The sequence below is a fragment of the Pseudopipra pipra genome, chromosome 11, assembly GCF_036250125.1.
Source record: "Pseudopipra pipra isolate bDixPip1 chromosome 11, bDixPip1.hap1, whole genome shotgun sequence".
In the NCBI taxonomy this organism is placed as follows: domain Eukaryota; kingdom Metazoa; phylum Chordata; class Aves; order Passeriformes; family Pipridae; genus Pseudopipra; species Pseudopipra pipra.
This window is the reverse complement of record NC_087559.1, coordinates 20350669-20378377: the sequence shown is the minus strand read 5'-3', so window position 1 is coordinate 20378377 and position 27709 is coordinate 20350669. Positions and strand designations below refer to the sequence as shown.

Here is a 27709-nt window from a genome sequence, read left to right as displayed (position 1 = left end):
AAGGAGAAGGGAGTGCTGGGACAAGGGGCTTTACAGAGAAAACTGTGGGATTAAAGGACGGAGACAAAACATGTCCAGGTAAGTAATTACCATTAATAGTTAAAAATGTTATCAGTTGGTGACAGAGCAAGAAAGTGGGCACAGGTAGTAGCTGAGTCTCCTGCTGTTTCTGAAGGACTAGACAGGGATGAGGATGAAGATCCTGTAAAAGGAAGGGAGCCTCCATGAAAAAGTGCAGAGGAAGCAGTGTCAGCAAGGGCAGCTGCAGCTGGTGATGGGCAAGGAGAGGCAGAGGGGGACTGCTTCTTTTACCTTTTCAAAGCAAATCCGAGAGTTTACATCTTTCATTGTGCCCCAAGAATTTTTTCTGGATAATAGTTCTCCAACTTTCTAACTTTTTTTTGCAATTTTAATGATATTTTTAAGGTCAAACCAAGCAACAAGTGAACAGCATCAGACTTCTTGAAGTCAAGCACATGAATGCTGTAAATGACAAAGCTAAGAGAATGACAGAGGATGACTATGACAACAAGCTGAAATGTCAGGTTTACCACACAAGGTGGTACAACACAAAGTGGGGTTACTATTCATTCAGTTAAAGCCAACTGTTTTTTTCACATATTCTCTGAAAATCTTTTGTCTGCTTGCAGTGCTGCTCTCAAGCTGACCCCTCTTGACTAAGGTATCTTTCACTGAATAGGTTTGTACCCAAAAAAGCCCACTCCTTTTCCTTCAGTGAAGAAAACAGCATGAATCATGCTTTTCCAAGGTTAATTTTTTTTATTTCTATAGGCAGGAAGAGAGTGCTTCTCAGTACTACTACAGTTGACTAAAATAAACTACTGGCTACTCAGCAGGTCAAAGGATGCCTGTGAGTAGCATTCAATCAAATGAGGGGATACAGGCCTAAATATCACCCATGTCATGAAATAATGAAGGTATTTCCTAGCACAAAAAATCCTTCTTGATACCATTAGAAGTAACAGAAAAATGCATCTGACATTAAAGATTTGTTCCCAAGTCCTGAGATCTGCATGTTGCTGTACCAAAACACAATCTCTTGAATTCCTAATAAGGCAAAGCTTTTTCCAGAAAAAAAAAAAGTATAATACACGAAGAATGATAAAACTGATGATAGAAGAATTGATGGTAGATAATTAGAACTTCTCAGATTTAAAGGCTGTGCAAAGATCTTGCATTAGATCCACATGATATGGATTCAGATAACAGTGTCTGAGCTGTGAACTGGAGGCAAGGCCAGACATCCCTGGTATTGACAGGAGTGTCTGTGCTCGTGACTGGACTTGGATAATCCACAGCAGGTAACAGGCAGTCTGCAAAACTGAGAGTGGCAAATGTATTGCCACTATTGGAACAGGAAGTGCAAGGAGCTGGGAAATACCTTTACTTACTTTGCAAATCTGAATTTGGAATGAACTGTCACTGGAATCATGGAGTAAATCAGGCTATCCTGATCTGGTTTTGATCTTACACGTGATTTTATATCAAAAAACATGTTGGTACTAGTGGGAATGATGTCCCTTGTCCACTGGTGTTTCAGTGTTTCAGAGCAGGCTCTAGTGCCCAATCCTCTGAGACAGGTATTACAAATAGGCTGCCACCAACACCCAAAGCAGGTGCACAGAGGAAAGCACTAAAATTCCCAGGAGAAGAACTACCAGGGAAAGAAAATCTCATTTTCTGATTTCTATTTACAGCCTGAAATAGGCTGTCTGCTGGGAGCAGCAGTTCTTTGGGAAAACAGTGATTATGAGGACTATGGTTGTGTTTACTTCCCGGCAGTGTTGCAGCACACTACGTGTACTCAGGGTATTTTTAGTTGCAGATTCTGCCTGGCAGAAACTCACTGGAATTAATCACATGTAGCAAATTAAACAAAAGCAAAAAAGCTGGTGGGCTTAGGGGGACCTGCAGCAGCTGAACATTTTATTGCCCTTTATAAGCAAACTTCCTCAAATTGCAGGGAAGGGGAAGGGTAAAGGCAAAGGGCAGTGGTGGGTTTTGTAACCAGGATCAAACAACCTACATATTTATCTGCAGTTTGTAGACTGGAGCAGGCTGAGGAATCTGTCTATATTCATGTTACAGTCAGAATGAAAGCTCTTCTGCAGTGAAATTGTGGAATTTGGTCCACCAACACATCAGCTGTCCTCTGACAAGTCCTTTGCAGGTGATGAGCTGCTGTGTGCCCCTGCTCCAGTCCCAGGGAGGAGGGTGCTGCAGAAAGGGCCTTGATTTGAAGCCATGTGAGGACGCTGAGGGCACCTGGTGTGTTCAGCTGGAGCAGAGGAGACTGAGGGGAGACCTCAGTGCAGTTCCAACTGCCTGGGCAGGGACAGAGGAGGGGCAGGGACTGAGCTCTGCTCTGGGGGGACCAGGGACAGCACCCAGGGAATGGCTGGAGCTGTGTCAGGGCAGGCTCAGGTTGGATCTCAGCCAAAGGTTCTTCCCCCAGAGGCTGGTTGGGCACTGCCCAGGCTCCCCAGGGCAGTGGGCACAGCCCCAAGGCTGCCAGAGCTCCAGGAGGGTTTGGATGATCCTCTGGGGCACAGGGGGTGACTCTTGGGGATGGGCCTGTGCAGGGCCAGGGGTTGGACTGGATGATCCTTGTGGGTTCCTTCCAACTCAGCAGATCCTGTGATTCTGTAAGGCACCCAATGGTGAGCAGGACATTCACCAGCTGTGGACTGGCATTGCCATCCACAGACATTTCAAGTAGTCTGAATCTAATGTGGATTTGCAGAATAGGAGGAAAGGTGTAAGAGTCAGGAACTCACGATGGTTTGGGCACAGCTCAGATGGATGCAAATACCCTCACCCCATATCCTTGTGGGCTGGTGAAATGGCTCCTGAACATCACCTTCTGCAGCACATCCTTCTGTTTTTGAAGAGGTTGCCTAGAAAATTCTTGCAGAAATACACCTTGTTTCCATTGTTGCCTTTGGTGGACATGGAAGTGTATCAGTCTTGGTAACTTTCTCTCCAAAACCACAGAAATAGTAAAATTAATCTCTGGTCAATGATTAGTGTTAAGTTATAAGGAGCTAACTCAGCCCAGAACTAAGCCCAGAACTTACAATAGAATTATGGCAATTAGCATTTGTGGGAAGGAACACATCACTGCTTTAAATGAAAACTATTCTGCCATTAGCTCAAAGTAGCTTGTAAAAGCTTTCACTATGACTAAGATCTGCAGTAATGTTGGAGATCATTCACCCAAAGATTGTGCTGTAATGCCTATTTATGGCTTTAGCATTTTAAGGTTTTTGTGAAGTAAAGAAGTAGGGATGAAGTGGATTCCCTCACATCTTTATGCCTTGGGAAGACAGCACGTGCCTGCTCAGGAATTAAACTAGGAATTGCATTATTGAATTGAGAATACACATGTAAGGAGTTAAGGAGATCTGAATGCTGAACTCACATCCACCACTCCAGAGGCATAAACAGAGCATGCTACAGTCACTCTCTGTCTTGAGCAGGAGACAACACTCACTGCTGGCATCCCCCTGCAGCATTCCAGAGCCTCTCACAGGGTGGCTGCCTACCTCCCAGGAGTGGGGAAAGAGAGACAAAAGGTGGTCTTAGGTGAGAGATGTCCAAAATGTGTTTTGTATTCTTCCAAGAGGGAAATAAATAAGTGATTGTTTTATTACTGTGAACTGAAAGATGAGCTGGTGGAGGTGCAGCTTACACAAGGCTCCACAACCCAAAGATGCACCGAGTTCAGACCCATGTGTCTTTTCTGGAAAGATGCAAAAAGCATTACGATGGTAATGTCCTTCCTCAGGCAGGTTTTGGTTTTTTTTTTTTCTGGCAAGAGAGATCTTTTCTAATAAATAACTGTTCTTTCGTATGAGCCAGCCATTGTCAGTGTCCAGAGGACACAAAATAGATCCTATCTGCCCAAAACAGCTCACAGACATCAACTATCATTTTGTTTTCTTTACTGGGTAAAAGGAGGAAAATGGCTTTGAAATTAGATGTTGAACCCCTTCCAGAATTGCAATATAAGATACCAAATCAATCATTCTTCACACAGTTACCTCCTACTCTACAAGCTCCTACTACCACAAAAATTGGTTGTTGCCAACTGAGCTGAGTGAATAATTTGCAGTTTCATATTTGTTAGAGGAATTTTTCCTTTTCCTCTTTTCATTATTTGTCCACAAGCAGATTGATTTCCTTTTAACATTTCTGTTCCAGACACACGTGTTGTAATCACTCGGCAAGTAACTCCTGCCATAAATCATTTGGGAGCGCTTTGTTGGGAGAAGTCTTCAAACATTAGTCCCAATTCCATTCCCTGTATATATGAACTTGCATGATGTGTCTGTTTCTGTGAACAAAACATCAAAAGAGCCAGTTTTGAGTATTCTCCCCGAGAACAATCCTGCTTCTGAACACAGAAAATTCATGGAGAAATCACATTTCACCGAACATTATTTAAGACTTGGGGACACACACTCATGGAGATGCCTGCAGTTCACGTGCAGCTGTAAATTTCCATTCTAACTAGAAGATCAGCTTTCCAACCCTGCAGAGAACTTTATTTTACCACTTTGTGACTCAAGTCTGCTCCTCGCCAGAGCTTTTGTCTCATCCCGTCATTACAATTTCTGTCTCATAAAACATCCCTTGTGAGAGATGAGGCTTTCAATGGCAGATGAAGTGGTTGGGTTCCAAATTATGACTGAAATGATGCACAATTTCACCATTTAAAAATTACCTCATTCCCAGAAATATTGGCAGGATTCTCTTGGTTATTGTTACGCTTGAATGAAAAACAAGGGTGTATCTAAACCCAAGCTGAAGACCTGGACCGTGCTGGGGTCAGTGCAAAGCTCTCACTTCTCCATTTTTTTAGATGGAGGAAACTGCCCTTCTCAGACTGTAAAAGACTGTCTTTTAAGATAAAAGTTTAAAAGAATGATTGCACTGTTCAGGAGGATTCAGGGGTTGTTACCATGTGCCCTCTCACAAAGAAAAGCGTTGGACTGACTCTGACAACACGGAAAAGGAGGTAAAAGTCAACTCAGGCACAAAGTGCCGTCGTACTCCAGAGTTTGCATTTCAATCCCAAGTCTCACAGTTGGCCTGAAATGTTTGTAAAATACAGGCCTTGCCTCTGGGTGGTGTGCAGGGGAAACGCTCTGCTGGTATTTCAGCTACTGTAAATGGCTGCTGCAGCTGCCAGCCCAGAACTCTGTGATGGTTGTAGGAAAATGGAAATGGAAAAGTCATGAAATTCATGGATTATGATGCTTGTGACCATAACTGGGACACGGATGGGCATCTCTTCCATTGTCTCTTGCTGTCCACTATGAAAACAGGAAAACCTTGAAAAACAGTTAAAAATAAAAATAAAAAAAAAGAAATCCACATAGAAATACTGAGAACTGCCAGTCAAAACCCAACTAACATTTTTTAAAATATGAATTTTGCAAAAGGAAGTTTTATTTTGCTCTCTAACTTCTTCTGAAATGATTTTTAAACCTGTCAGTGCAGAAAAGACTTTGTGCACCGTGTTCACGTCCTTAACCAGCACCATCTGAGCCAAAGTGAAATTTTAACTCCCAGTGTTCACAAACAACTCCTCGGATAACGTAGTTTGTGAGAGAAACAAGTTGTTGATGTTAAGCATCAAAGTTCCCTGAACCCAACTTTCAAACAAGCAGTTTGAGGCTTGTTCCCCAGCCTGGATGCTGGATCCAGCCCAGCCCCAGGAGCTGCCTTCCCAACATCTGCAGAACCCAGACGAGCCGTGAGAGCACTGGCCGTAGCACAGAGTAAAATCACTGTGAGACATTCAAATGAGATAATTATATCGTGTTAATTTGCATCTCATTTCGGTGATGTAGTTGTATGATGCCAGCACAGTAACTGGAAATGAATACAGCACAGCTCGTGCCCTGTCATGTCACACTGCTGGCCTTTCAGAGTTCTTAACACCGTACTCATAAACCAAGTCCCTCAAGACAAGAAAATTATTATGAAGCTGAACAACAATAATTTACACTTAGAAAAGCTCCCTTCTTTTTCTTCCACCTGGAGCAGAACAGGGAGCTCTTAGATAGTTTTCTTGTATGCTGAAGTGAAATTTTACTCTCTGGCAACAGCAAATAAATCCATGTTTCTGCTGAGTTACTTGACCAGTGTGGTGGTGTGACCATGCTCTAGGAAGGCCTGTGTAAATGGCTGCTGCTCTAGGAATATCCACACTCTAGGAAGGCCTGTGCATGCTTCTCAGAGCAGGCAATAGTGCAGTGTGTGAGTTTAAAGGCTGATGCCCTGCTTTGGAGCAGTGGCACAGCAATTCCTACACCAAGTGCTGTGTACAGTATTCCCCTTCCTGCTAGATATAGATCTCAAACATAATAGAATCTTTAACTTAGTTTTACTTACAGTTTACACTGAATCACATAAAATGTGACCAACTCAGAGGCACAGCATGTTTCTTTGCACTTTTCATCATTTGCCTGTATTTTTTTCCCAGTGCCTACGTGATGTGACTTCACATTTGGTACCAATGGGGTTTTAGGGCAGAGAAATGGGGATGTGCTGGCATAAAACAAATCTAAAAAATGAAATCTTTGTAAGAAGATACATTCTTGCCATGCATGTCCTGTAATTACTATAGAAACCTACAATACTATGGATGAGAGAGGAAGGTTGCTATACTGAAAAAACCCAAATGCTAGCCTGCCTGTTTTTAAATCTGCATATTCAAGTGCACTGACATCACTGAAAGGGCAGCAGTCCAAAATATAAATCACTTGAGCTCCAGAAGCCAGGTTGCCACCCCAAGCTGCCTGAAACCACAGTGCAGGTTTGAATAGCAGCACTCTGTGCAGATCCACACCCGTCTACCTACAGCAGAATGAAATACTTGTTCAGCTCCACCACGCTGCGCTCTGCTCCACTGGTGTGAAATGGCACAAAATGAGGTACAACATGTACTCTTATTCTAGAGAGCAGGTATAATCTCTGTAATTATACCACAACTGCACAGCAAATGCCGTGTAAATGCAGAGCGACGGCATGTTCCTACAGCTTACTTGTTAATTATGCTGTGCTACTAACGAGTTCAAAGATAAATCATAGCACTTGCAGGATTTAGGTGCTTGCCAAGCTGGGCCATAATGGAATTCATACTATTAAAGGCTTGCTTTTGTTGATTTTCTAGTGGGATGGGGAATGGAAACGACTCACCTCTCATGCCCAAAGGCTTAAGTGTATATTTTGTCCTGGTACAGCAGAGGCAGCTACCATACAAAGTAACATGGCACAATTAGGAAATCTGGGCAATAAACCAAAAAAAAATAATTTATCTTGATAAATCACTTTTCAAATTCCATTTAGTAATCATCCTAAGAAGATATTGTGTTTAAAATCACTGGTATTGCATGCAATAGAACTGATACGGGTTTCCTGGCCCAATATTTAATCTTGCAGAGGCTAAAAACAAGAGGAAAACGTAATTTCACCAGTGTCACCAGCAAAACTGTTGATTGCAGTGAGGGCAGGGCTCCACCCAGGCAGCTTGCCTGGAAATGCGCTCTTGAAATAGCTTATTTTATATGATATCAGAAATAGATCACCGTGTCAGGCCAGCTCATAGCCCATGCTAGCTCTCCTCTGAGCTGCACTGCAGAATTCTGGACTACAACTTGTAACTTTTAATAGGTATTTTAATAGTATTCAATAAAATTAAATTAGCCTCTCTATAAACATTGCTGTTCCCCAAAGTCAAGCTTCTCTTTAAGTTACGACTCTGCAGTGGTTGTTTGGTTGGCCATTTATTCTGGCTTTTACAACCTGTGTTGGATCACCTTGGGCTTTATTTGAAATTTTTTTTTTCAGTTTCATTATTTTCATATTGATTTTCTACCTGAAAGGTGATGTTGATGTTTCTGACCCTTTTTTTTTTTGTACTGAAGTTGTTGTGCTATTTCTTCTGAAAAAACGACTAGTGTCTATTGCAAGGAAGATGTTGGTCTTCAGGGACTGAAGAATCAGTACAGGCAGAGACAAAACAGCCAACTATTATTTTCTGTAGCTTATAGAAAGCTGAATAAAAATGGAATAAAAACCCACTGAAATTGGCTGTGCATAAATGTGGATGAAAAGAGCAACCCCAGGGCAGGGCAGTGACAAACCAGCCCAACAGACAGGCAGGAGAAGGTGGAAGCAGAGAGCCTGCGTTGGGCGTGCTCACTGTATCTGTGCATGGGACAGGAAAACAAGGATCCACTCACAGCATCTTCAGGAGATTTAGGAGAGAGCTTTGTGGGTGAAATGACTTCTTGGCTACAGAGAAAATTTTGGAATTACTGCCCGTGTGAGGGACAAGCAATTTCCTAGTGAAAAAGATGGATAGGGGAGGTGGGTCAAGGAGGGCACTGGGAAAGCAAAGAGCAGTTAACTTATTTGAAATGACAGAGAAGCAGGAAACAAAAGGAGGTTGAAGAGACTAGTAAGGATAAAAGCCATAAATTAGATAAAATTATTTGACTTTATCATCCTAACTGCATTGGTCGAGCCCAGAAAGCAGGAATGTTATGGATGTGAGCCATAAGATCATCAGAGCCTGGTTCAAAGCTTTAGTTCTCAGTTATGATAGAAAAGGACATATCTGAAATGCCATTTCTGTCATGGAGAAATAAGGGACAAATTTAAATCCAGTCAGTCCAGGCTGGCCCATGGTGTGACCTCTGCTGAGGTTGAGACAGCAGATGGGAATGAAAAAAAGCAGTGATCATACTGTTCACAGAAAGTGGGAAATAAACTGATGGCATGAGCTTGAAAGACTCTAAACCCCCCTGCTTTAGGACACTGACCTTGATCAGATAGCTACACCTTCATGGAGAAATGCCATGAGATTCTGGTTTGGATAGAAGACAAGTCTGTCCAGGAATGGCAGGAAAATCCATGTTTGTGGTAGAGGTTCCTTAATGGCCAAGTGTGGAGGTAGCAAGGAAAGACAGCAGGAGAGCTATGGGGAGGCACAGAAGGGATGAGGATGTTTCAGTCTGTTTTGAAAGAGCAAACAGAAAGGACAGAGTGTGACATACAAAAGTAAGACTGTATTTCAGCAGGAGGATACCTGGCAATGCTCGGGGCAGAGTTTAAGGTTAAGGATGAGAGGAAGGGAAGGGACAAGAACTGGCTTAGGGGAGCCAAGCAGGACCCAGAATGGGATCGGGTCACTGTAGCTGTGTGTGACATGTTGGAGTATTTTATTATCCAGTGTGCTCTTAACTGTGAGGTTAACACTGGCAACAATTCCTAAACTGAAGCATATTCTGACTGAAGATCCTTGGATCTTTAGTGGGAAACTAACTTCAGATACAGAATGATTGTTGGTTTTAGGGGTTTATGTTACGTACACTGACTTTAAAGAAAAGGGAGCTGTACATTTCCAGCACTGGGAACCAGGCAGACTAATTGAGGCTCCTTGGCCCAGCTGCAGCAGATGGGATCCTTTGAAGATGGAGTCCTGGTTCACATGGAATCACCTTGTTTTCTTTCACTCATTTCACTCCCTTCTCAATCTATCCTGTATCCTGAAGAACTGTTTGTAAGTACTCCTAGAAAACAGACATCTGCCAAAGACAAAGTGAATGTAAATGATCTTTCTTCACTCCCAGGGTCTGATCTCATTCTTCCTGAAATCTGTAGTGATTCCTACTGTCTTTGGTGGTACCAGGCCTGGTTCAACCAGACCACATGTAAGCTTGAAATTCCCCTAATGAAAAAGGCTTAAGTGTACTGAATGGGGGAGATACTCATTAATAACTATTTAGGAGAACATGGTTCCCTTGAAAGGCTAATTATCTTAAGAGCTACCCATTCAAAAAAAAAGTCTAATCAATGGGAGAACAAATTAAAAATGAAGAATCTCTCATAAAACCAGACAGTGGAATACTGCATTCAAGAGGACATTCACCAATTAAAAGAAATGTCAACAACTCAAGTGGCAGGAACTTCAAAAGGGAATTTTTTTTCCTCATTTTCATATGCATTCTTCATGAGCAACATCAAGAAGTGTAACATGCTAATAGCTAATAACACTCAGGATAAGATTCACTAATTTACTAACTGAATAACTTAATGCATATCAAAGGCATGATTTTCTCATTTCATTCTTTTTTTAGATCTAACACTAAGCGGGGTATTATCAAGCAGATAAAACTGCACAGATTACAAGTCATCACTGAAACAGTCATTTTAGAATTAAGATTGCTTTTTTCCATTGGATGTCTCCTTTAGGTTTAAGGAATCACATACCTCTTACCCTCATTATAACTCAGATTTAAGAAAAAGAAATCAGGAAAGTATCTTTGTGAAAATGTGATGTTTTTCTAAAAACGGAGTGTTTTGCAGAGACACACCTGTTATGATGTTAAGCTCCAAAAATGCCCCAGGTAAGCCAGTACCACCGTGGCTGGGAGGTGACCTGAGGTTCAGAAGATAGAGTCCTGAGCTGAAGCAGGGATGGCATGTGGATGATTGATGTGCCCTGGCTGTCCTGGCATGGAGGACTCTCCCTCCTGTCCCTGTGAATGGTGAGAAGTTGGTGTGATGTCAATGAAGAACAAAAGACAAAAATGTTCAATTTTTTTTTAATTACGAAAGAACTTTTGTATACTCCAAAATGAGGCACTGGATGTTGAAAAATAGAACCATTTCTTGTTTAATGTGATTCTTAAAAGCCTATTTACAGAATTCTACTAAATTTAAACAAATGTTTTGCCTTTGCTGCTATTGCAAGCTATGTAGCCCACTACCCTCTGCTCAAACCCTTTAAGAACAGGCCACCAGTTAAGGTACCAAACACAACTAAATTAATAGTTCACACACTAGTAAACAGGAAGGAAACACCTCCTCAGCTGGCTTGTTTTCTCACAGCAAACTCCTCGCCAAGAGGGCACAGCACTGCAGTGTGAGACACACACACACACACTCCTGTCACCTTCCTCTCCTCACAGCCCAACAACAATCATCACGTGTTGTGATGCCCCTTTCCCAGGGAAGGCCAGGCTGTTGGAACCAATGGCTTTGTGGCAGATGGAGCAACATGTGCAATTGGGAAAAAAACAATCTCATGCTGCCAAAATATTAATAAGGGGCTTTCTCGGAAATATTCTGCCACTGTCACTGTTACATTTAAATTTACCATGCCAATACGACTTCTTCCAAGGGAAAAGGCTTGGTTCAGTAGGCTTTCTGAGGACAGGGACCTCTCTGCACCTATTTTTTTCTCTCCTGCCAAACCATTTGCTTCCAGTCACAAATTTTCAGTGCTGCAGCACCATGTAGGTGCTACTTGTGGTGTCTCTGATGAGAGACAGGAGCGAGCAGGGCTGGTTTGGGCAGGCTGGGCCATGATCCCTACTCACCTGAGGTGGGTAGGAACAGGCTTGGCAGTAAGGACACATAGTGAAATCCAACAGGGAATGGTTTCTTTGGGCTTGTTTAGGTTTTTTTGCACACTGTATCTCCCTCTGTGAATGCCCATGTTCCTTACACAGTGAGAAAAACAATGAGAATTTCCTCTTCTTCTTTTATACCATCAGTATTTTCCATAGCCTTATAACTGTCTTTTATTAATTTTCTTTTAAAAACAAACACTCATAATCCCTTCAAATTCTGCATCTATACAACATCAAAGCATTTCAGTGGATTTTTCAGTCCATTTATATGCCATCTGCCTGGCAGTCAGCAGTGTGGTGGTGGTACTGCAAGCAGTAAAGATGTCCCACATCTCTGCAGTTCTCTTTGTGGTAATTACTGATTCCTGGGGAAACTGAGCCTCAAACACTAAAAAAACTTTCTGTGATGTCCCACTGTTTTACAGAGGGCACTGGGGACAGTGTGTTTTTAGTTTAAAGAGACAGCCATTGTCACTCCACTGAGGAGGAGCTTAGACTTGTTTTTGACTTCACACTTTTCTACACATTGTGACAAAAAGCTGAATAATTCTGTTTTCCTTTAGGATATTACAAGAGAAAGAACTGGTCTGATACATTTCAGATTAGAGATTCTTCCCTGAGAACAGGGCCTGTTGCCTCATGGTACCACACCAGAAATAATCTCCTTTTCCCCAATACTGTTAGCTGGGGCAATGTGTTTTCCAGAATTGCCGAACTAAATGGAGAGTTCTCCAACATAGTGCTTCTGGGAATTCAGATTACTCTCCCTCTGTCAGTACTGGGATTAAGAAGCCATGAGGGTAATTTGCATCACAGGGATATTATAATGATTGTTCTGAAATGGAAAAATATCACACATCTGTGTTTGCATTCTCCAGTCTGAGACATACCTTTAGGAAGTCAGTTTCTGATGACATGTTTGGGCAAACGATGCCTTATCTGCATGCTTTTTTTCATGTATCATCCTGATCTGGGAACCTGGATGCCATAACCAGAAAGCTATGTTAATTGTACAGGTTTTTAAATCAGTGTAGTCCAAAACATGTTCCTCAAGACTATCAGCCTGACAAAGTCTGCTCAAGAAGCTGGAGATGTTCTGTATCTGTTGGAGGAATCACATAAAGTGTTTGTAATAAGAACCTCCAACAAAGATCATCTTGGCCTTACGGGCATTACGTATTTCTGCTTCCTAAAAATAAAAACCACCAAGTGTATGAACTGGTACTGTGAACACAAGCACAAGTAAAAGAATTCTTCTGTTTGTGGACTCCTCCTCCCCCTCGATTTGGGCAGTCAGCAAAAATACTTTTTCAGTATTGAGTTACAGTAAAGAGTTGTTGACCCTGGTGTAATTGAGAGAAAAGACAAAGTCAAGTCCATGGGGTTTGCTTCAGATTGTGACATTTCAAATAAAGCTTCTAAATTTGTTTGGATCATTAAAGTGAAAGCATAGAGAAAACATGTGTTACAAGAATCCAAGCTTCACCCTAAAGTAATTTTTATGGAAATGCTCACAGTTAGTTAGTGTTATTTGCTCCTAATTTGGGCTTCATTCTCCATACTCTAAGTTAACAAACTTAGACCACTTAATGCCAAGTGCCTTACACATTTCTCTTCAATTAAATTTCTCCAAAGAATCACATTACATGAGCATTTGCCAGTACAAAAAGCACACTCAGAAATCCTGGGTAAAATCCAGGCTCTCCTGCAGTAACCAGTAAAATTCTCATTGAAGACTGAGTTCTGCCCTACAGATCTTTGCTACATATGGGAAATAAAAAATTCTCTTGTCACTTATGCTCTAAGTTCTTCAGTACACTGTTCTAAGAGCTTAGCTCTGAGTGAGCTCCACACTAGCACTTACCACTTCCCTTACCAGATGAAAACAAGGTTACTCCAGAGTCAAACCATGTCTGGTTTCAGGTATGTTTGTAATTGTTGGAATATGCAGCAGAGGCCAGTTTAGACAAGCTTCCAACCTGTGGATGGAGGGAGGCACTCAGTTTAACAATCTGCAGTTTTACTAGAGTTTGAGCACGGGATTGCCTGCACTGGGCTCTAGGAGAGATGTAAACCATTAGGGCTTAACTGTTCAGTAATAAATTATAGGTGAATAGAACATGACAGTGGGATGAAAATTAAGATTTTAAGCAATCTTTATGATAGAAGACGAGGTATAACAATTTACCTGTATTTAATTCTGAGCTATTTTTCATCTGTGTGAGATGTTGAAGTGGGCTAGTTCTGCCATTCTTGCTCTGACACAGGTTTTTTGCACTGTTTTCTCTTCCATAACTGAATCATGCAGAGCTCTGGGGTTTGATGTTTGAGAAAAAAATAAATCAGGGCTGCTCTAGGCTGACACTGGTCAGCAAGGGCAAGAGGAGGAGGGTTTGAGCTGGTGCCCCTTCCTGTCACAGCTCTGCAGGACATCGCTGTCCTGCAGCTGAGGAAGGGCAGAGGTTGGCTGAGGGCTCACCTTCAGTGCAAAGTTACTTTCCTAATGGGTATTTTTTTTGCAGCCACTAAGATGTTACCTAGTTACCAGCAAATCACAGCCTGGTAACTGCTCAGAGAATCTGGGGTTTATTTATGACCAAGTAAGTGACCCTGGATAAGCCAGGCTGGGGACATTTGGTCTGCCCAACAACAGGGTGAGACTCACACAAAATTTATTTGAAGTGTTAAGAGGAAAACTGCAGTATGAAATTAGTTACGATTAGTCTTGGCAACACTAATTCTATTTAAAATCTGTTGAACTGGTTTAAAATTAAACTTCAGGTTCCCTCCAGCTGAAACCCAGCCTGACGCTGTTGAAGCCTGCGTCGTCCATCCCATGCCGGATTTTCTCATTGGGGAGGAAGATTGCTATTAATAGACCAGAAGTGGGGTATAAAAAAAAAAAAAAAAGGAAACAGTGAGATTACCCAATTCTGCAAATGTTTGTTTATTCGCTTGCTTTAGTTTTGCCCGAAGTTTAGTTTCCTGACAGGGCTTAATCCTCCCCTTTTGTGGCTCTGGACCATCCATCCCTCCTGTCTCCCCCAGTGCTGGCTAAGCGGGGTTGCTAAGCGACATGTTCTTCTCCTCTGTACTTTAGCAGAGAGGAACAGATCAAAGACACCCACAGTCCTGAATTATTTTATAAATGAATTTAAAGAGACACTCTCCTGTGCAGTATTATGTGGGGGGAGAACAAAAGTTACTGGCTATACTGAGAGTATCTGGAGAATTAAACTGATGTCTTTTGGAAAATAAGAACGCTCTCATAAATGAGAGCTGTGTAGTATTTACCTTTTTTTTTTTTTTCAGAGCTAGACTACAAATTTTTTCTGTTAGTTAATGTTTCTAGTTTTCTAGTTTCATGGCAGTCAAGACATTGAACGCAGGCCAGGCTGCATGTGTGTACAACTTTCAGAATTCAGAGTTTCTGTCATTCAGTGACAAGCTTGCAGGGTTTTAAATCTTTTCATCTCTTGCAAAAGAGTTACCATTATTGAAAAATACTTAATTCTTTAATTTTTAAATATTTTCCTGATTGATGTCAGGCAAGAAAGTCACAGGGTGAAGTTCAAGTGATATATCTTTAAAAGAATAAATGAAGATGAGGAAGTAATCTGTGTAGATCAGGCAGAAAACGTACAACACCGACATCTCAGGCCTTGCTGAAAGAATGAAAACCAAATGAATAACCTGTAATTACAAAACCTGGGAATACACAAGTTTAAACATTACCTCTTACGAGACAAGCACTTTCCTGGCACGAGTTCAGCTCTGCTGCTCTGTGCAGGCTGGGAGGTTTGTAGGAGCATGCTGGCAGCCGAGGCAGGCGCTCGCTGAAACAGAAAAGGGTGGAATTATGTGCCCTCGGATCTACTCGGTTTCAAATACCATCAATGTCGTAAAAGGAAAAAACCAGCACTTGGTAAAAAAGTGCAAGAATTTTTCAGGACTTTCATTTCCAAAGATGCCATGGCTGGCACAGCCTTCAGAAGAAGGAGAGGCACACAAAAACCACGCTTGAAGCATTACCCAGGGAAGCAGGACAGAGCGTTTATGTAGAAAGCAAAACTCCCGGGTCAGATGGCTGCAAAAAAATTGGATGCAAAACTCTTCCCATGTGCAAATCTCATTGTTCCATACCAGCCACTTGAGCAGCACAAACAAACCACAGAATCACAGAATATGCTGAGTTGGAAGGGACCCACAAGGATCATCGAGTCTGATTCCTGGCCCTGCACAGGCCCATCCCCAAGAGTCACCCCCTGTGCCCCAGAGGATCAGCCAAACCCTCCTGGAGCTCTGGCAGCCTTGGGGCTGTGCCCACTGCCCTGGGGAGCCTGGGCAGTGCCCAACCAGCCTCTGGGGGAAGAACCTTTTGCTGAGATCCAACCTAACCCTGCCCTGACACAACTTCAGGCCATTCCCTCTCGAGGAGGGGTAGACATTGATCTCTTCTCTGGGGACCAGTGACAGGATCCAAGGGAATGGAAGGTGGGAGGTGTATGGAGAGGATCTCATTCTTCCCCGTGTGTTTGGTCACAGAATGGAGGAATCCCCTCGCTCTTGTCCTAGGCCAGTGACCTCACATCAAATTGAGGGTAGATTAGTGAAACCTAATACACTCTAGGACTATAAAGAGATTACTCTCACATAAATCTTCACCGAAAAAAATAAATCAGCGTTAGTATTTATTTACATACATTTTATTTTTCAATGAGAAAACAAGCCTCCTTTTTTTTCCTGCATCAATAAAAGTCTCTTCAAAACTCTGATTGCTTAGATTTGGCATGCAAAATCCACTGTACTACAGGTAACCTAAGCACGTATTTTAGAACAGAGCTCTGCCAGCTTTTCCATTTCTAGATATCAATTACACAGGCAAGATATGTGCTTTACTCTCGCTGACAGAGTGTTTTATGTATAAACATCTTGACCAGCACTATGTTGTCAGTGGATAGCAGATTCAGTGTGTTTTGGCTGAATTTCTGAAGGGGAAAACTGTGATTTGCACTCTAAATATTTTTTCTGGAGAATGGATTCCTCAACACACTATGAGCATCTTGTACAGAATATAAGTAAACATTTGGGAAGGAATTTCATGCTTATGGCATGTACTGACTTGCCAGCCTTGAAACTGAGCTCCCTGGGACCCAGGGCACGAGCACAGCTCTGGCTCTCTGAGCTCCACAGGCCAACTGAGTTCCCACCACTCCTACTGCACTGGTGAGGGAAGAACTATCGAATCCTAGAATGGATTGGTTTAGAAGGGACCTTAAAAATCAGCTAGTACCATCCCCCTGCCATGGGCAGGGACACCTTCCACTAGCCCAGGTTACTCCAAGCCCCGTCCAACCTGGCCTGGAACACTTGCAGGGATGGGGCAGCCACAGCTTCTCTGGGCAACCTGTGCCAGGGCCTCACCACTCTCACAGCCAAGAATTTCTTCCTAATATCTAACCTAAACCTGCTCTCTGTCAGTTTGAAGCCATTCCCCCCTTGTCCTGTCACCCCAGGCCCTTATAAATAGTCTCTCTCCATCTTTCTTGTTGGCTCCCTTCAGGTACTGGAAGGCCACAATTAGGTCACTCTGAAGCTTTCTGTTCTCCAGGCTGAACAATCCCAATTCTCTCACCTTTCCTCACAGCAGAGCTGCTCCATCCCTCTGATCATCCTGGTGGCCTCCTCTGGAGTGGCTCCAACTGGTCCATGTCCTTCCTGTGCAGGGCACACAGCAGGACCTGCATTTCTGGCAAGTTTATTCAAACATCCTGAGCATGCTGTGTTTGGGAAGGTAGTTTGATCAAGTCGGTACTTTACCTCAAAGGTAAAATGTTCTGAAGTGGTGGCATTGTCAAAATTTGAGTTAATTTGTATTAATATTGGTAGAATTTTGGTTAATGAATGTAAGTAATTTGTAATTGCTGCTCCTCTTTCCTAATTTCCAGAATGCTGCAAGAGCCCCTGCTGCAGCTGGGCAGCTGGATCCCCGATGTGAGCAGCCAGGTCAAGGTTTGGGTCTAGGAATAGGAGATGATGCTTTTGACATGTGTGAGGGCAGTGAAGGCCTTTGAGAACATTAATAACATTACTTCACATTTCTACAGTACTTTCCCTGCGCCTGCTTAAAGCTCAACATAGACTATGAGTAATTAGTGATCTGGATGTCTCTGAAATGATCATCATCAGCATTTAAATCATCACTAAAGTACAATTAGCAGCCCTTTGAACGGAACGCTGTCATTCCAAGCAGTCTAATTGGTGGCTCGTGGGCCAGTTCTGGACAACAGGAGGATTGTCTGCTTCTCCTCTCCTCTAACTGCACCAGCTCAAGGAGCACCCTGTCACAGGAGTGGCAGCCGTGCCCATGGGATGGACATGGAGAGCCACTATGTGACAGGAAAGGTACAAAGTATCCCTTGTGTCCAGCCCACTGCTTTGAGAAGCCTGGATCTGGTGGACCTCATTTCAGCCTGTGTGCTGATTCAAGCAGGCACAGCCCCACAACTTTACACTTTGCAATTCAAATCCATTTGTTTTTTTTACACTTGGATTTTAGACTGTGCAGCAACAGCCGCAGGGATGAAAAAAGGGCAGTTCGTGATAAGACAAATAACTGAGCAATCCACATCTCTGGGTGATGTGCTGGTAGACCAGGCTGGCGTGTGTTTGGGCAAGAGGAAGAATTCAGTTGCTGTAGCAGACTGATAGTAAAGGTCTGGCTTGCATGGTGTTCCCAAACCTGGCATCCCTACTGCACATTTAGGTAGCTAAATCTGTCACTTCCATGCCTGAGATACTTCTGTTAATTGCACAAATGTCAACAAAAATGACATGGCTTTAAGGTGTTGGAAGTGTAAATAGCTGCTCTTCTGAATGGCCACAGTTTATATATTTTAGCGCAGATGTGCTCTCATGATACCACTTGCAAATGCATCTTATCTGTTATAGTATCTAGCTGTAGTATTCTATTAGTATCTCTGTTATAGTAACTGCTGTAGTATTCTATTAGTATCTGTTTGTAGTACTACTGATGCTCCTGCAAAAAGCACTGTAGAATGTACTTTAAATACTGGCTTTTTGTACGTCTCACACAACTATGCATCCCTCCACGGGAACAGCACGCTACTGTTCCAGGTTTTCGAAGAACCAGTGCTACTGCTCCCCACCAGCTCCCGTTGCCTGCCTCATAATGCCCTTATTATTTATGCTTTTTCTCTTGAAAATTCAAGTTTAGAACTGAAAATTTTCACGCTTTTGTTTCTTCCAGCTAATCAAAGGCAGCGAGTGGCCCTGATGTAATCTGTGTGGTGTGTGCCGCAGCTGAGCATCCACTGCCGTGAAAGCGCTGCTTGTTCTCTGAAAGGAGGAATTCTTTCAGCCGTCACGGCCCCCTCCTCTGCCTGCCTGCTTTTCCCAGGCACTCCAAGGACTCGCTCCCAGTCTTTTTCTTGCCCTAAAAGTGTTCTGGAGCAACACAGTCATTTACCCCACAGTTGCCCAAGGCTGAACTCCTGACGGCTTGGTCTCTATGGATGATCAAAAATTTCAAGTTTGAGCGTAGCAGTGGCTCTACTAAGGTGTGACATCTTTTTAATCATCTTTCCTTTGGATTGCTGGTCCAATAGTAGCCCACTCATCTGCACGTGGGCACCACAGCAGGCTATCAGAGTTCTTTTCCTCTGTTGCTCATGTAGTAAGTGATGTGCTTTCACGTATGTCCTGTCTACAAAAGATGTCAGTGTTGGCCTGGCATGTTTTACTATGATTTGAGTGGCCTAAAGAAATTACTTGGAAAGCAGCAGATGCCTTCAGAAAAGAGGGAAAGAGGAAAAAAAATAGACTCAAAGAGAAGAGGAGAAAAAGGAGGCTCAGGGGAGACCTTATTGCTCTCTACCACTATCTGAAAGGAAGTGGGTGTCGGGCTCTTGTTCCAGGTAACAAGCAATAGGTCAAGGGGAAATGGCCTCAAGTTGGGCCAAGGATGCTCTGAGTTGGATGTGAGGAAAAATTTCGTCACCGAAAGAGTGGTTAAGCATTGGAACATGCTCTCCAGGGAAGTGGTGGAGTCACCATCGCTGGAAGTGTTTTAAAAAAAACAATGCAGATGTGGCACTTGGCGTGTGATTTAGTGGCCTTGGCGGGATTTGGCTGAAGGTTGGACTTGGTGATCTTGAAGGTCTTTTCCAACCTTAGTGATTCTATGATTCTATGATATTAACAAGTCAACTGGCCCAAGGAAATAGAAGTGCAACTCAGCAATGGTTGCCAACAAGCAGTCCTGTAAAACCCACCCAGGAAGATAATGCAGCTCCTCATGATCCTGCTCCTGTGGTGTTCCATCTTCTCTCCCTCTCTCTGCATTCCCCATTCCATATAAGAAATGTGCATTGCTGCCCAGTTCATTCAAATACAAGGCTCCCTAAATTAGCTTTTTTCAAGCACATAAAATACGTATTGTCTCAGGAGGAACAAGAGACCAGATACTCAAAAATGTGCCGTGGGGTTTGTCACAGCCACAGCTCAGAACAGGTGCTCCAGGCAAGTTGATCACTAGTGTTTCACACAGGTAATTGTTAACAACACCCAGATAACTGTCTGTGAGATAATGGGCAACACACCAAAACCAGGCTATGAGCCATAACAGGAGAAAGTATTACAAGATGCTCACAGCCAAATTAAGATGTCAAAAGAAATTCCCAACTAATATGAAGACACTGAAAAAAGAGTCTTTGTTCCAGCACTGGTGCCTTTGCTTTGCTCCTTCCCCCATGCTGGCCATTTGGATCAACTTCCTTTAAGAGAAGTGTACAGAAAACACATGGAATATGTGAGAACTCAGGAGGATTTAGCAATTTTGGGAAAGAGTAACAGTTTTTAAATACCTCACTGCAATTAACCAAGGGCCAGAAATGTGAGAAAATCTCTGAAGAATTAATCAGGAATCAACAGCAGTTTGTCTTGACAGCAAAGGCGGATGGATGAAATCAAACAGCTCCCCCCAAAATGGCTTCTGAGTAAGAGTGAAAAACATAACAAGGAAGAACAGGCTCCGGATAAATCTACATTTTGTTGAGGAAAATAAAAAAGCAAATGTCAGTAGGAAGGGAAAAAAAAAAAAAGAAAAAAGCCTGTTTCCTGTCTGGTCATCACTGGGCACACATTTGCCTGCAAGGGCAGGGAGAGTAGAGGTGCCAGGACAGCAGCCCTGGCTTAGAGGGGCAAAGAAGGAGTGGGATTGACTCTTGACTCTCACCAGACACTAAAAGTCCCTTAGGCCAGCTGGTACAAGAGGATGAAACAAAAAAACCTCAGTGGACTGCTAGACTGTGTTCAGAGAAGGGCAGTGGAGTTGGGAAGGGTCTGGAGCACCAGGAGAGGCTGAGAGAGCTGGGGGGGCTCAGCCTGGAGAAAAGGAGGCTCAGGGGGGACCTTCTCACTCTCTCCAACTCTCTGACAGGAGGGGGGAGCCAGGTGGGGGTTGGGCTCTGCCCCCAGGAAACAAGGGACAGGACAAAGGGCCCCAAGTTGCACGAGGGGAGGTTCAGGTTGGGTATTATGGAAAATTTCTTCACTGTTAGGGTGGTCAGGCATTGGCACAGGCTGTCCAGGGCAGTGGTAGAATCAACCATCCCTGGAAGTGTTCAAAACACATGTAGATGTGGCACTTAGGGACAGGGTTTAGTGGTGGATTTGACAGTCACTGGTTGGACTCGATGATCTCACAAGGATTTGTGCATCTACAGCTTTTGCAAACAGTCCTCAGAGTTAAACCAGGGGCCTAAATTGGAAGAGATGGAGCTCTTGAGAAGGGCACAAATTCCACATGGCCAATCCCAGAGCAGAGCTGAAAAGCAAATGAAGATGCTGCAAATCAATCCATGGCCAAAGCTCACAGTGGTCAGCGAGGAAGCACAGAGGAATACTCCACTCCTCAGTTCCAGGACCTGCAGAAGCTCTGTGCTTCCACAGAAAAGAGCTGATCCCAGCCAGAAGGTGCAAGTTGTACTCACTAGGTACCAGTGAAAATAGCTCCCTGCAATTTTATGTTATTGTTATGGCATAAATTTTAATTTAAATTTTAAATTCAGCTGAAATGTTAGAGCAGAGGAATGCCTGCTGGGTGAGGGCAGAGCAGCTGAAGCTGAAGACTTTCGGCAAAGTCTTCTTTGCAAAGAGAAAGTTTTACAAGAGAAGCTGTGAGAGTTGATATTACCCAGTTGTTATTGAAGGAATCATATTATTTCTTGATGACTAGGAAACAATGCAACTGCTGGCAATAAATGTTTTTAAGCTGACCTACGGGCTTCTGCAATCTTATGTCTTGCAGAAAGCTGAAAAAGGGGTAAGTTCCAGAAATAGACTCAAAGTCCCCAGAGACCTGATGCTGATGGAGAGACCAATCAGCATTTAAATGACTCAGTGAGGTGATTTGTTTGTCCGAGGAGGAAAATGCTCCATTCTAAGTATCATAGAGATTTTTAAAAAGTTATTGTATGCTTAAGGGAGATGGTGTTTGTTGATATTTTGGAGACATACCTGAACATGGAAATTCTCCTTCTATAAATTTTAGGTGATGGTATATGGTTTAATTGCCACAACCTGAGAGATGAGAAAGGGATGCCTCACATGGTAGTAAATGACACACAATGATGACACAAAATCAGAGCAAGACTGCAATGAGTGACAAATTCTGTCCCCAACATTTTTTTAAACCTAAGCAATTTTTCTTTCTTCAATTTGTTTTATTTTTGCAACTATTTTTAACTAAGTGGCAGGACTGCCTAAAACTTTGATCACTGCAGTAGCAACACAGAGAAGCACCCTGCCCACAGGGTGACCTCGTAGTCACTTGCAGACTCAGCAGTAAGGAGAGGGCTGGGAGCTCTTCTCCTACTGCAAGAACTGGAAAATTTTGGGGCAGCAGCTCCACAGCAAGACACACCAGGGTGAGAAAGGAGGATAAATATTAAGGGAAATCATGTAGAACAAGTGTTTCCCACGGATAATACACGTATCTGTTACACCCAGGCAGATGTACCCTCCAGGTCACAGTGGCTGTTCCACAGCCCACGTCCGTGTCCATCTCGCTGTGGGACCGACTTTCGTTAGCAAAGGAACCAACTGATAACGTTCAACTCTGCTCCTGCCCTGACATGGTTATTCCTTAGTTCTTCCTAATGACTGTTCAGTTCCTTCCTTCTCCGGAGCCACTCCTAATTCTCTTCTGTTCAGGTTGGATAATGAGTCACTGACTTTAATACCAATCACTGTTAACCCTTCCCTTACACAACCAACATCTGGGAACAGTGAAACGTGTTGTGTCTCAGTGCTGAGGGAGAAGATTGATGATTCCTGCAGGCTTTCTGCTGCTGGTTGATGAAAAAACACCTTGTTTGCCTTGTGCCTTTGATTAATTGCTCTCTAAATCTAGTGTAGTCTAGCTACTTCACAGAGTAATTTTGTTTTCCATAAATTTCACTTCTTTTCCATTGTCATTGTCTGGTCAAAGTTTTAGTTTGTGTCAAATAACTTCTGGAAGCACCTTGTTTGCTGTTGTGCTTTTCCTCTCTCTTTTCTCTGGGGAGGGAGGGTCATGTTTGTGCCTAGGCAGTTCCACTGAGCCTCCCTGACTCCACAGGAAGAGTCAGGATGGTAACAGCCAGGCTCCTGGTCGCACATGTTCTGGGCTAGTTTCCTTCTTAAACAACAACAAAACAAAAAAACCACCCATGAGTAAATTTATCATCTTTTATTTACGGATGATGTGCCATTCCTAAAACTACTGAGCCTAAAGATCCTGTGAGACTATTAACAACAGCAATTGAATTCTTCTTGACTCAGCTACTGATCACTTACAACTTAGGGAATGGCCTGTTTGTGATCAAACTTTGCACTGTTAGAGCATTGAATATGTGTAGGCCTGTCAGATCACCTGCTTTTAGGCACCTCGTGTCTGGCAGTACTTGCTGTTTTGATGAAATTTTGGTGATTTTGGGGATATTTGGATTTCTAGGTTCTTTCTTCTTGATCCACTTTCCTTCTATTAGCACTGCTGACGTACTATCATATTTTTTGTGTCCTTCAAAGTGTTCTACAGTGTTTTATTATTTTGATGTTATCAAAACACGTCTATTCTGGTAGGAGAATCTAAGAGTTCTAAGGGAATGGTAGTTTGGAAAGAGATCAGGCTATTTACATAGGAAACCACGCTCTCAGATTACTGCAAAAACAGATTTTTAAGAAGAAACGTACACTTCTCATGATTACTTCCACAGCTTTTTCAGTATTCTTTATTCCACCATCCTGATGCTGCACCAGTCGGCCTCGGATGCACACCCCTGGCGCCTGCCAGCGAGCCAGCCCACTCCTGCTGCAACAGCTATTCCCTGCTGGGAATATTTACTGTGGGTGCCAATCCAGCCTGACTGAAACCTCATTAACAATACGCTTTTTCCTGATTAATAAAATATTAATGTGAACATACAGCATCAGCAGCTTGACATTTTCTGTAGTTTTCCAACACCTGCACAGCACAGAACTGCTCAGGCGCTGTGATATCACTGCAATGACCAACTTGCAGGCAACTTCTGATGCTTGGGGACAGTCCCCATCTTGGTCTTTTAAAAAATAATTTCATCTGGTAAAACTGAAGACAGATAATTCCTCACTGCCTGTGCAGCAAAGAGTAGGTCTCTTGCCCAATAATCAATATTTATGCTCATTTATGGGTTTCTTCCCCAACAATTGATACTTATGCTCATTTACCAGTCATGGCAGCAGTGCAAACAGTCACTTTAAACTTGTCCAAGGTGGAAAGGCTATCAAAATCGTTTAGGGAGGTGATTGTCTCTCTCTACTCTGCAGTGGTGTGGCCCCACCTCGAGTCTTGCGTGCAGTTGTAGGTGCCAAAATACAAGAAGGATCTAAAGCTATTAGAGAGCGTCCAAAGGAGAGCAATTAAGATGGCGAAGGGCCTGGAGGGGCCATAGGAGGAGCAGCTGAGGGCACTTGGTCTGTTCAGTCTGGAGGAGACAGGTCAGACCTCACTGGGGTCTGCAGTTTCCTCACGAGAGGCAGCGGAGAGGCAGCTCCGACCTCTGCTCTGTGTGAGCAGGGAGAGGACCCAGGAAAAGGCTGGAGCTGTGTTAGGGCAGGTTTAGGCTGGATATCAGGTAGAGGTTCTTCCCCCGGAGGGTAGTTGGGCACTGACCAGGCTCCCCAGGGCACTTGCCACAGCCCCAAGGCTGACAGAGCTCAAGGAGCGTTTGAATAATGTTGTCAGGGGCAGGGTGGGATTATTGGGGTGTCTGTGCAGCGCCAGGGGTTGGACTGGATGATCCCTGTGGGTCCCTTCCAGCTCAGGATATTCTACGATCTGGAGGCTTTCCCAGCAGCAGCGAACGCTCCGCGGGTGCGGCCGGGCCAGGCCGGCACATTCGCCGGTCACTGCCGGGTCTGTGCGCAGGGGAAGGCGCCGTTCCCAGGCCGGGCGCGGCCCCGCGGCCCGACCCGAACCCATGCGGGGGCGCTTCTGCCGCCCCGTCACGACCGAGGGTCTCCGAGCAACAGGTGCCCGGGACGCCGCTTCCCCGGGCCGGTCCCTCCGCGGGGTTGAGGAGCCGCCGCTGCCCGGGAACGCCCGGCGGCACCGCTGGATCCCCGCCGGTGCTGCCCCGGCTGCCGTCCCGGGTCCCCCGGCGCCGCTCCCGCCCCCGGCCCCCTCCCCTTCCCCGCCACTCGCTTCCGCCGCGCTCCCGCGCATGCCCGGGTTATGCAACGGCCGCGGCGGGCGGGCCGGGCCGGGCAGGAGCCGCAGGGCAGGGCAGGGCAGGGGGGCCCTGAGGGGCTGCGGGCACCGGGCACAGGCGGCGGCGCCGAGGCCGCTCCGCTCCCTCCGCCGCGCTCCCGCCGCGGCCCCGCGCGGTGTGTGAGTGGCAGCGGCGCGGCCGCCAAGTCCCGCCCGTTCCGCTCTCGCTGCCGCAGGCGGCGGCAGCGGCGGGTTGGCTTCCTGCGCGCCCGGCCGCTCCCCCGCCCCCCGGCAGTCGGAGCCGCAGCCGCCCGGATCCCCGAGCCATGGCTCTGTGAGCGCAGCACATGGCGGCCGCGGCAGCCATGAGCCCCCCACTAATCCATACAACTCCCCCCTGATCGGCCACCGACGGCAGCCAGCGCTCCCACCCGGCTCCACCGCTCCCACCGCCCGCCCGCCGCCGCCGCGCCGCCCGGCCCGAGCCCAGACCCCGCTGCCGCCGCCGCCGCCACCGCCGGGCCCCTGCTCGCCTGCCCGCCGCCGCCGCCCGGTCCTCACCATGGGAGTGCAGGGATTCCAGGACTACATCGAGAAGCACTGCCCCAGCGCCGTGGTGCCCGTCGAGCTGCAGAAGCTGGCGCGGGGCAGCCTCGTGGGTGGGGGCCGCCAGCGGCCCCCCCAGACCCCGCTGCGCCTCCTCATCGATGCCGACAACTGCCTGCACCGGCTCTACGGCGGCTTCTACACGGACTGGGTGAGCGGTGGGCAGTGGAACCACATGCTGGGCTACCTGGCGGCCCTGGCCAAGGCCTGCTTCAACGGGAACATCGAGCTCTTCGTCTTCTTCAACGGCGCCCTGGAGAAGGCCCGGCTGCACGAGTGGGTGAAGCGCCAGGGCAACGAGCGCCAGACGGCGCAGCAGATCGTCAGCCACGTCCAGAACAAGGGCACCCCGCCGCCCAAGGTCTGGTTCCTGCCGCCCGTCTGCATGGCGCACTGCATCCGCCTGGCCCTCATCCGCTTCCACATCAAGGTGAGGAGGAGCCCGGGGGTCCCGGCGCCCCCTCCCCGCCGCTCCCCCTCGGCCGCTCCAAGATGGCAGCGGGGGCTGCCCGCGGGGGAGGGGGGGCACCGTCCGCCGCTCCCCTCAGCGCCTCAAAATGTCGCCCGGACCCGCGGGGGCGGCACAACTTTCGGCGGCCTCAATCCCCGGGGGATTTCGGCTGATTTCCAGGGCGCTGCCCGCCGCCCCGCCGGGGCCGGAGGCCGGGAGGCCTTGGCGGGGTGAGCGGCAGCGCCCGTGGCCCGGCCCGGCCCGGCAGCAGGGCGGCTTCTGCCTCCATGTTCTTTCGCTCCCTTGACTCAAAATGTCCCTTCTTGCCTTGTGGGCTGTGGTACCGCAGGGGAGAGCGGGTGAGCGAAAAGCATCTCTGTAGTTAATTACTGAGAGTAGGGGGAAAAATAATTAATCAGTTTAGTTCTCGCGCAGGGTGGATCTGCAACAAGTTCCCGGCTGAGGCGAGGTGTCTAAACTTGGGCTGGAGGGGAAATGGCTCGCTGCGAAAAGCACAGAGTGCAGTTTCGGCTTTATGGAGGTTTTTGTGTTTTGCTCAGTGTTTTCCCAGTATCAACAAGCGTTTAAAATCAGGCGTAGAATAACTCTCACCTTACTCCGTAACAGCAACGCTTCCAGTTAGTGCAATCAGCAGCGCCGAGCTGACAGTCCTTCATTTAAACTTCTTATTTTAAGGGGCAGCCCCAGTTTTCCGGCCCCATAAACAGCCCTTCGTGCCGGATCTGGGCTCCATAGCTATCTTGCACTGGAAGGCCATGATTTCAAAGGTTGCAGGATATGACCACGTCGCATCTCTCCGCACGACGTTCCTGATTTACGATGGTTTCTGTTCAGCCCAGCGATTGTGTGTATTGAAACACAAGACGCTGGAAAAACAAGCCCGGGGATGAAGCTGCAGTTTTAGGAGGTGCCTGCTCGCCTTCCTGCTGGGGAGGGAAGAGCAGCAGGAGGGAAGCACATACTCGTAGGCTTTATTATCCTAAATTACTTTTGTGTGTAGAAAAATATTATGTAACCTTCGGAGTTGCATGCTCGATCACTAGCAGCAGCTTAATGTTATTTGGCCTTTTGCCGGATTAGAAACCCTCTGGCCGGGCTGCGGTCCTGGGGTACAGATGCCTCTCTCCGAGGAGCTCACCCCAGAGGTGACTTTGGGTGAAGTTTCTCATAGTTCTGCCAACTATGAGGGGCGGGAGCTGCTGTTGCTCCCTCGTAGTGCCCTGCTCGCTGGGCCAGACCCATCCATGGAGGAACTCGGAGCTGGAGCGCAGCCACCCCGGGCTGGCAGCGGGTGTTCAGCGGTGGAAGTCCCATCCTGTTGCAGGGATTGGGTCACCAGGCCAGGGCCACCTCGTGAGTGGAACAAACTGGAAGTGGAGGCGAAGCTCATTCTTGCAGGGCCTGTCGAGCTCTGCCAAGCACGATGCC

General features: G+C 45.7%; 1 protein-coding gene and 1 long non-coding RNA gene across 9 annotated transcripts in view; one reads left to right on the top strand and one right to left on the bottom strand.

The window, feature by feature from the left end:
* Positions 1 to 760: 760 nt before the first annotated feature.
* Positions 761 to 25886, bottom strand: LOC135420526 (uncharacterized). 6 transcript variants are annotated; one of them, XR_010433581.1, is made up of 8 exons: positions 25765 to 25886; positions 15189 to 15289; positions 13318 to 13765; positions 12344 to 12431; positions 10413 to 10577; positions 7231 to 7318; positions 5145 to 6595; positions 761 to 4357 (listed from the first exon to the last, which is right to left on the bottom strand). It is a non-coding gene; the product is annotated as an uncharacterized LOC135420526 (long non-coding RNA). The 6 variants fall into 6 exon arrangements; XR_010433579.1 differs by lacking the exon at positions 10413 to 10577 and having other exon boundaries at positions 13318 to 13432; positions 13642 to 13765; XR_010433580.1 differs by having other exon boundaries at positions 10413 to 12431.
* FAM120A (family with sequence similarity 120 member A) overlaps positions 25310 to 27709 on the top strand; it is a 52459-nt gene continuing 50059 nt past the window's right edge. For 2 of the 3 annotated variants that reach the window (XM_064668110.1, XM_064668108.1), the window contains exon 1: positions 25311 to 26239. In XM_064668110.1, the coding sequence (XP_064524180.1) occupies positions 25766 to 26239 (474 nt within the window). In that variant the 5' untranslated portion in view covers positions 25311 to 25765. Of the gene's footprint in view, positions 26240 to 27709 lie in introns of all 3 variants that reach the window. The other variant, XM_064668109.1, reaches the window with a different exon arrangement.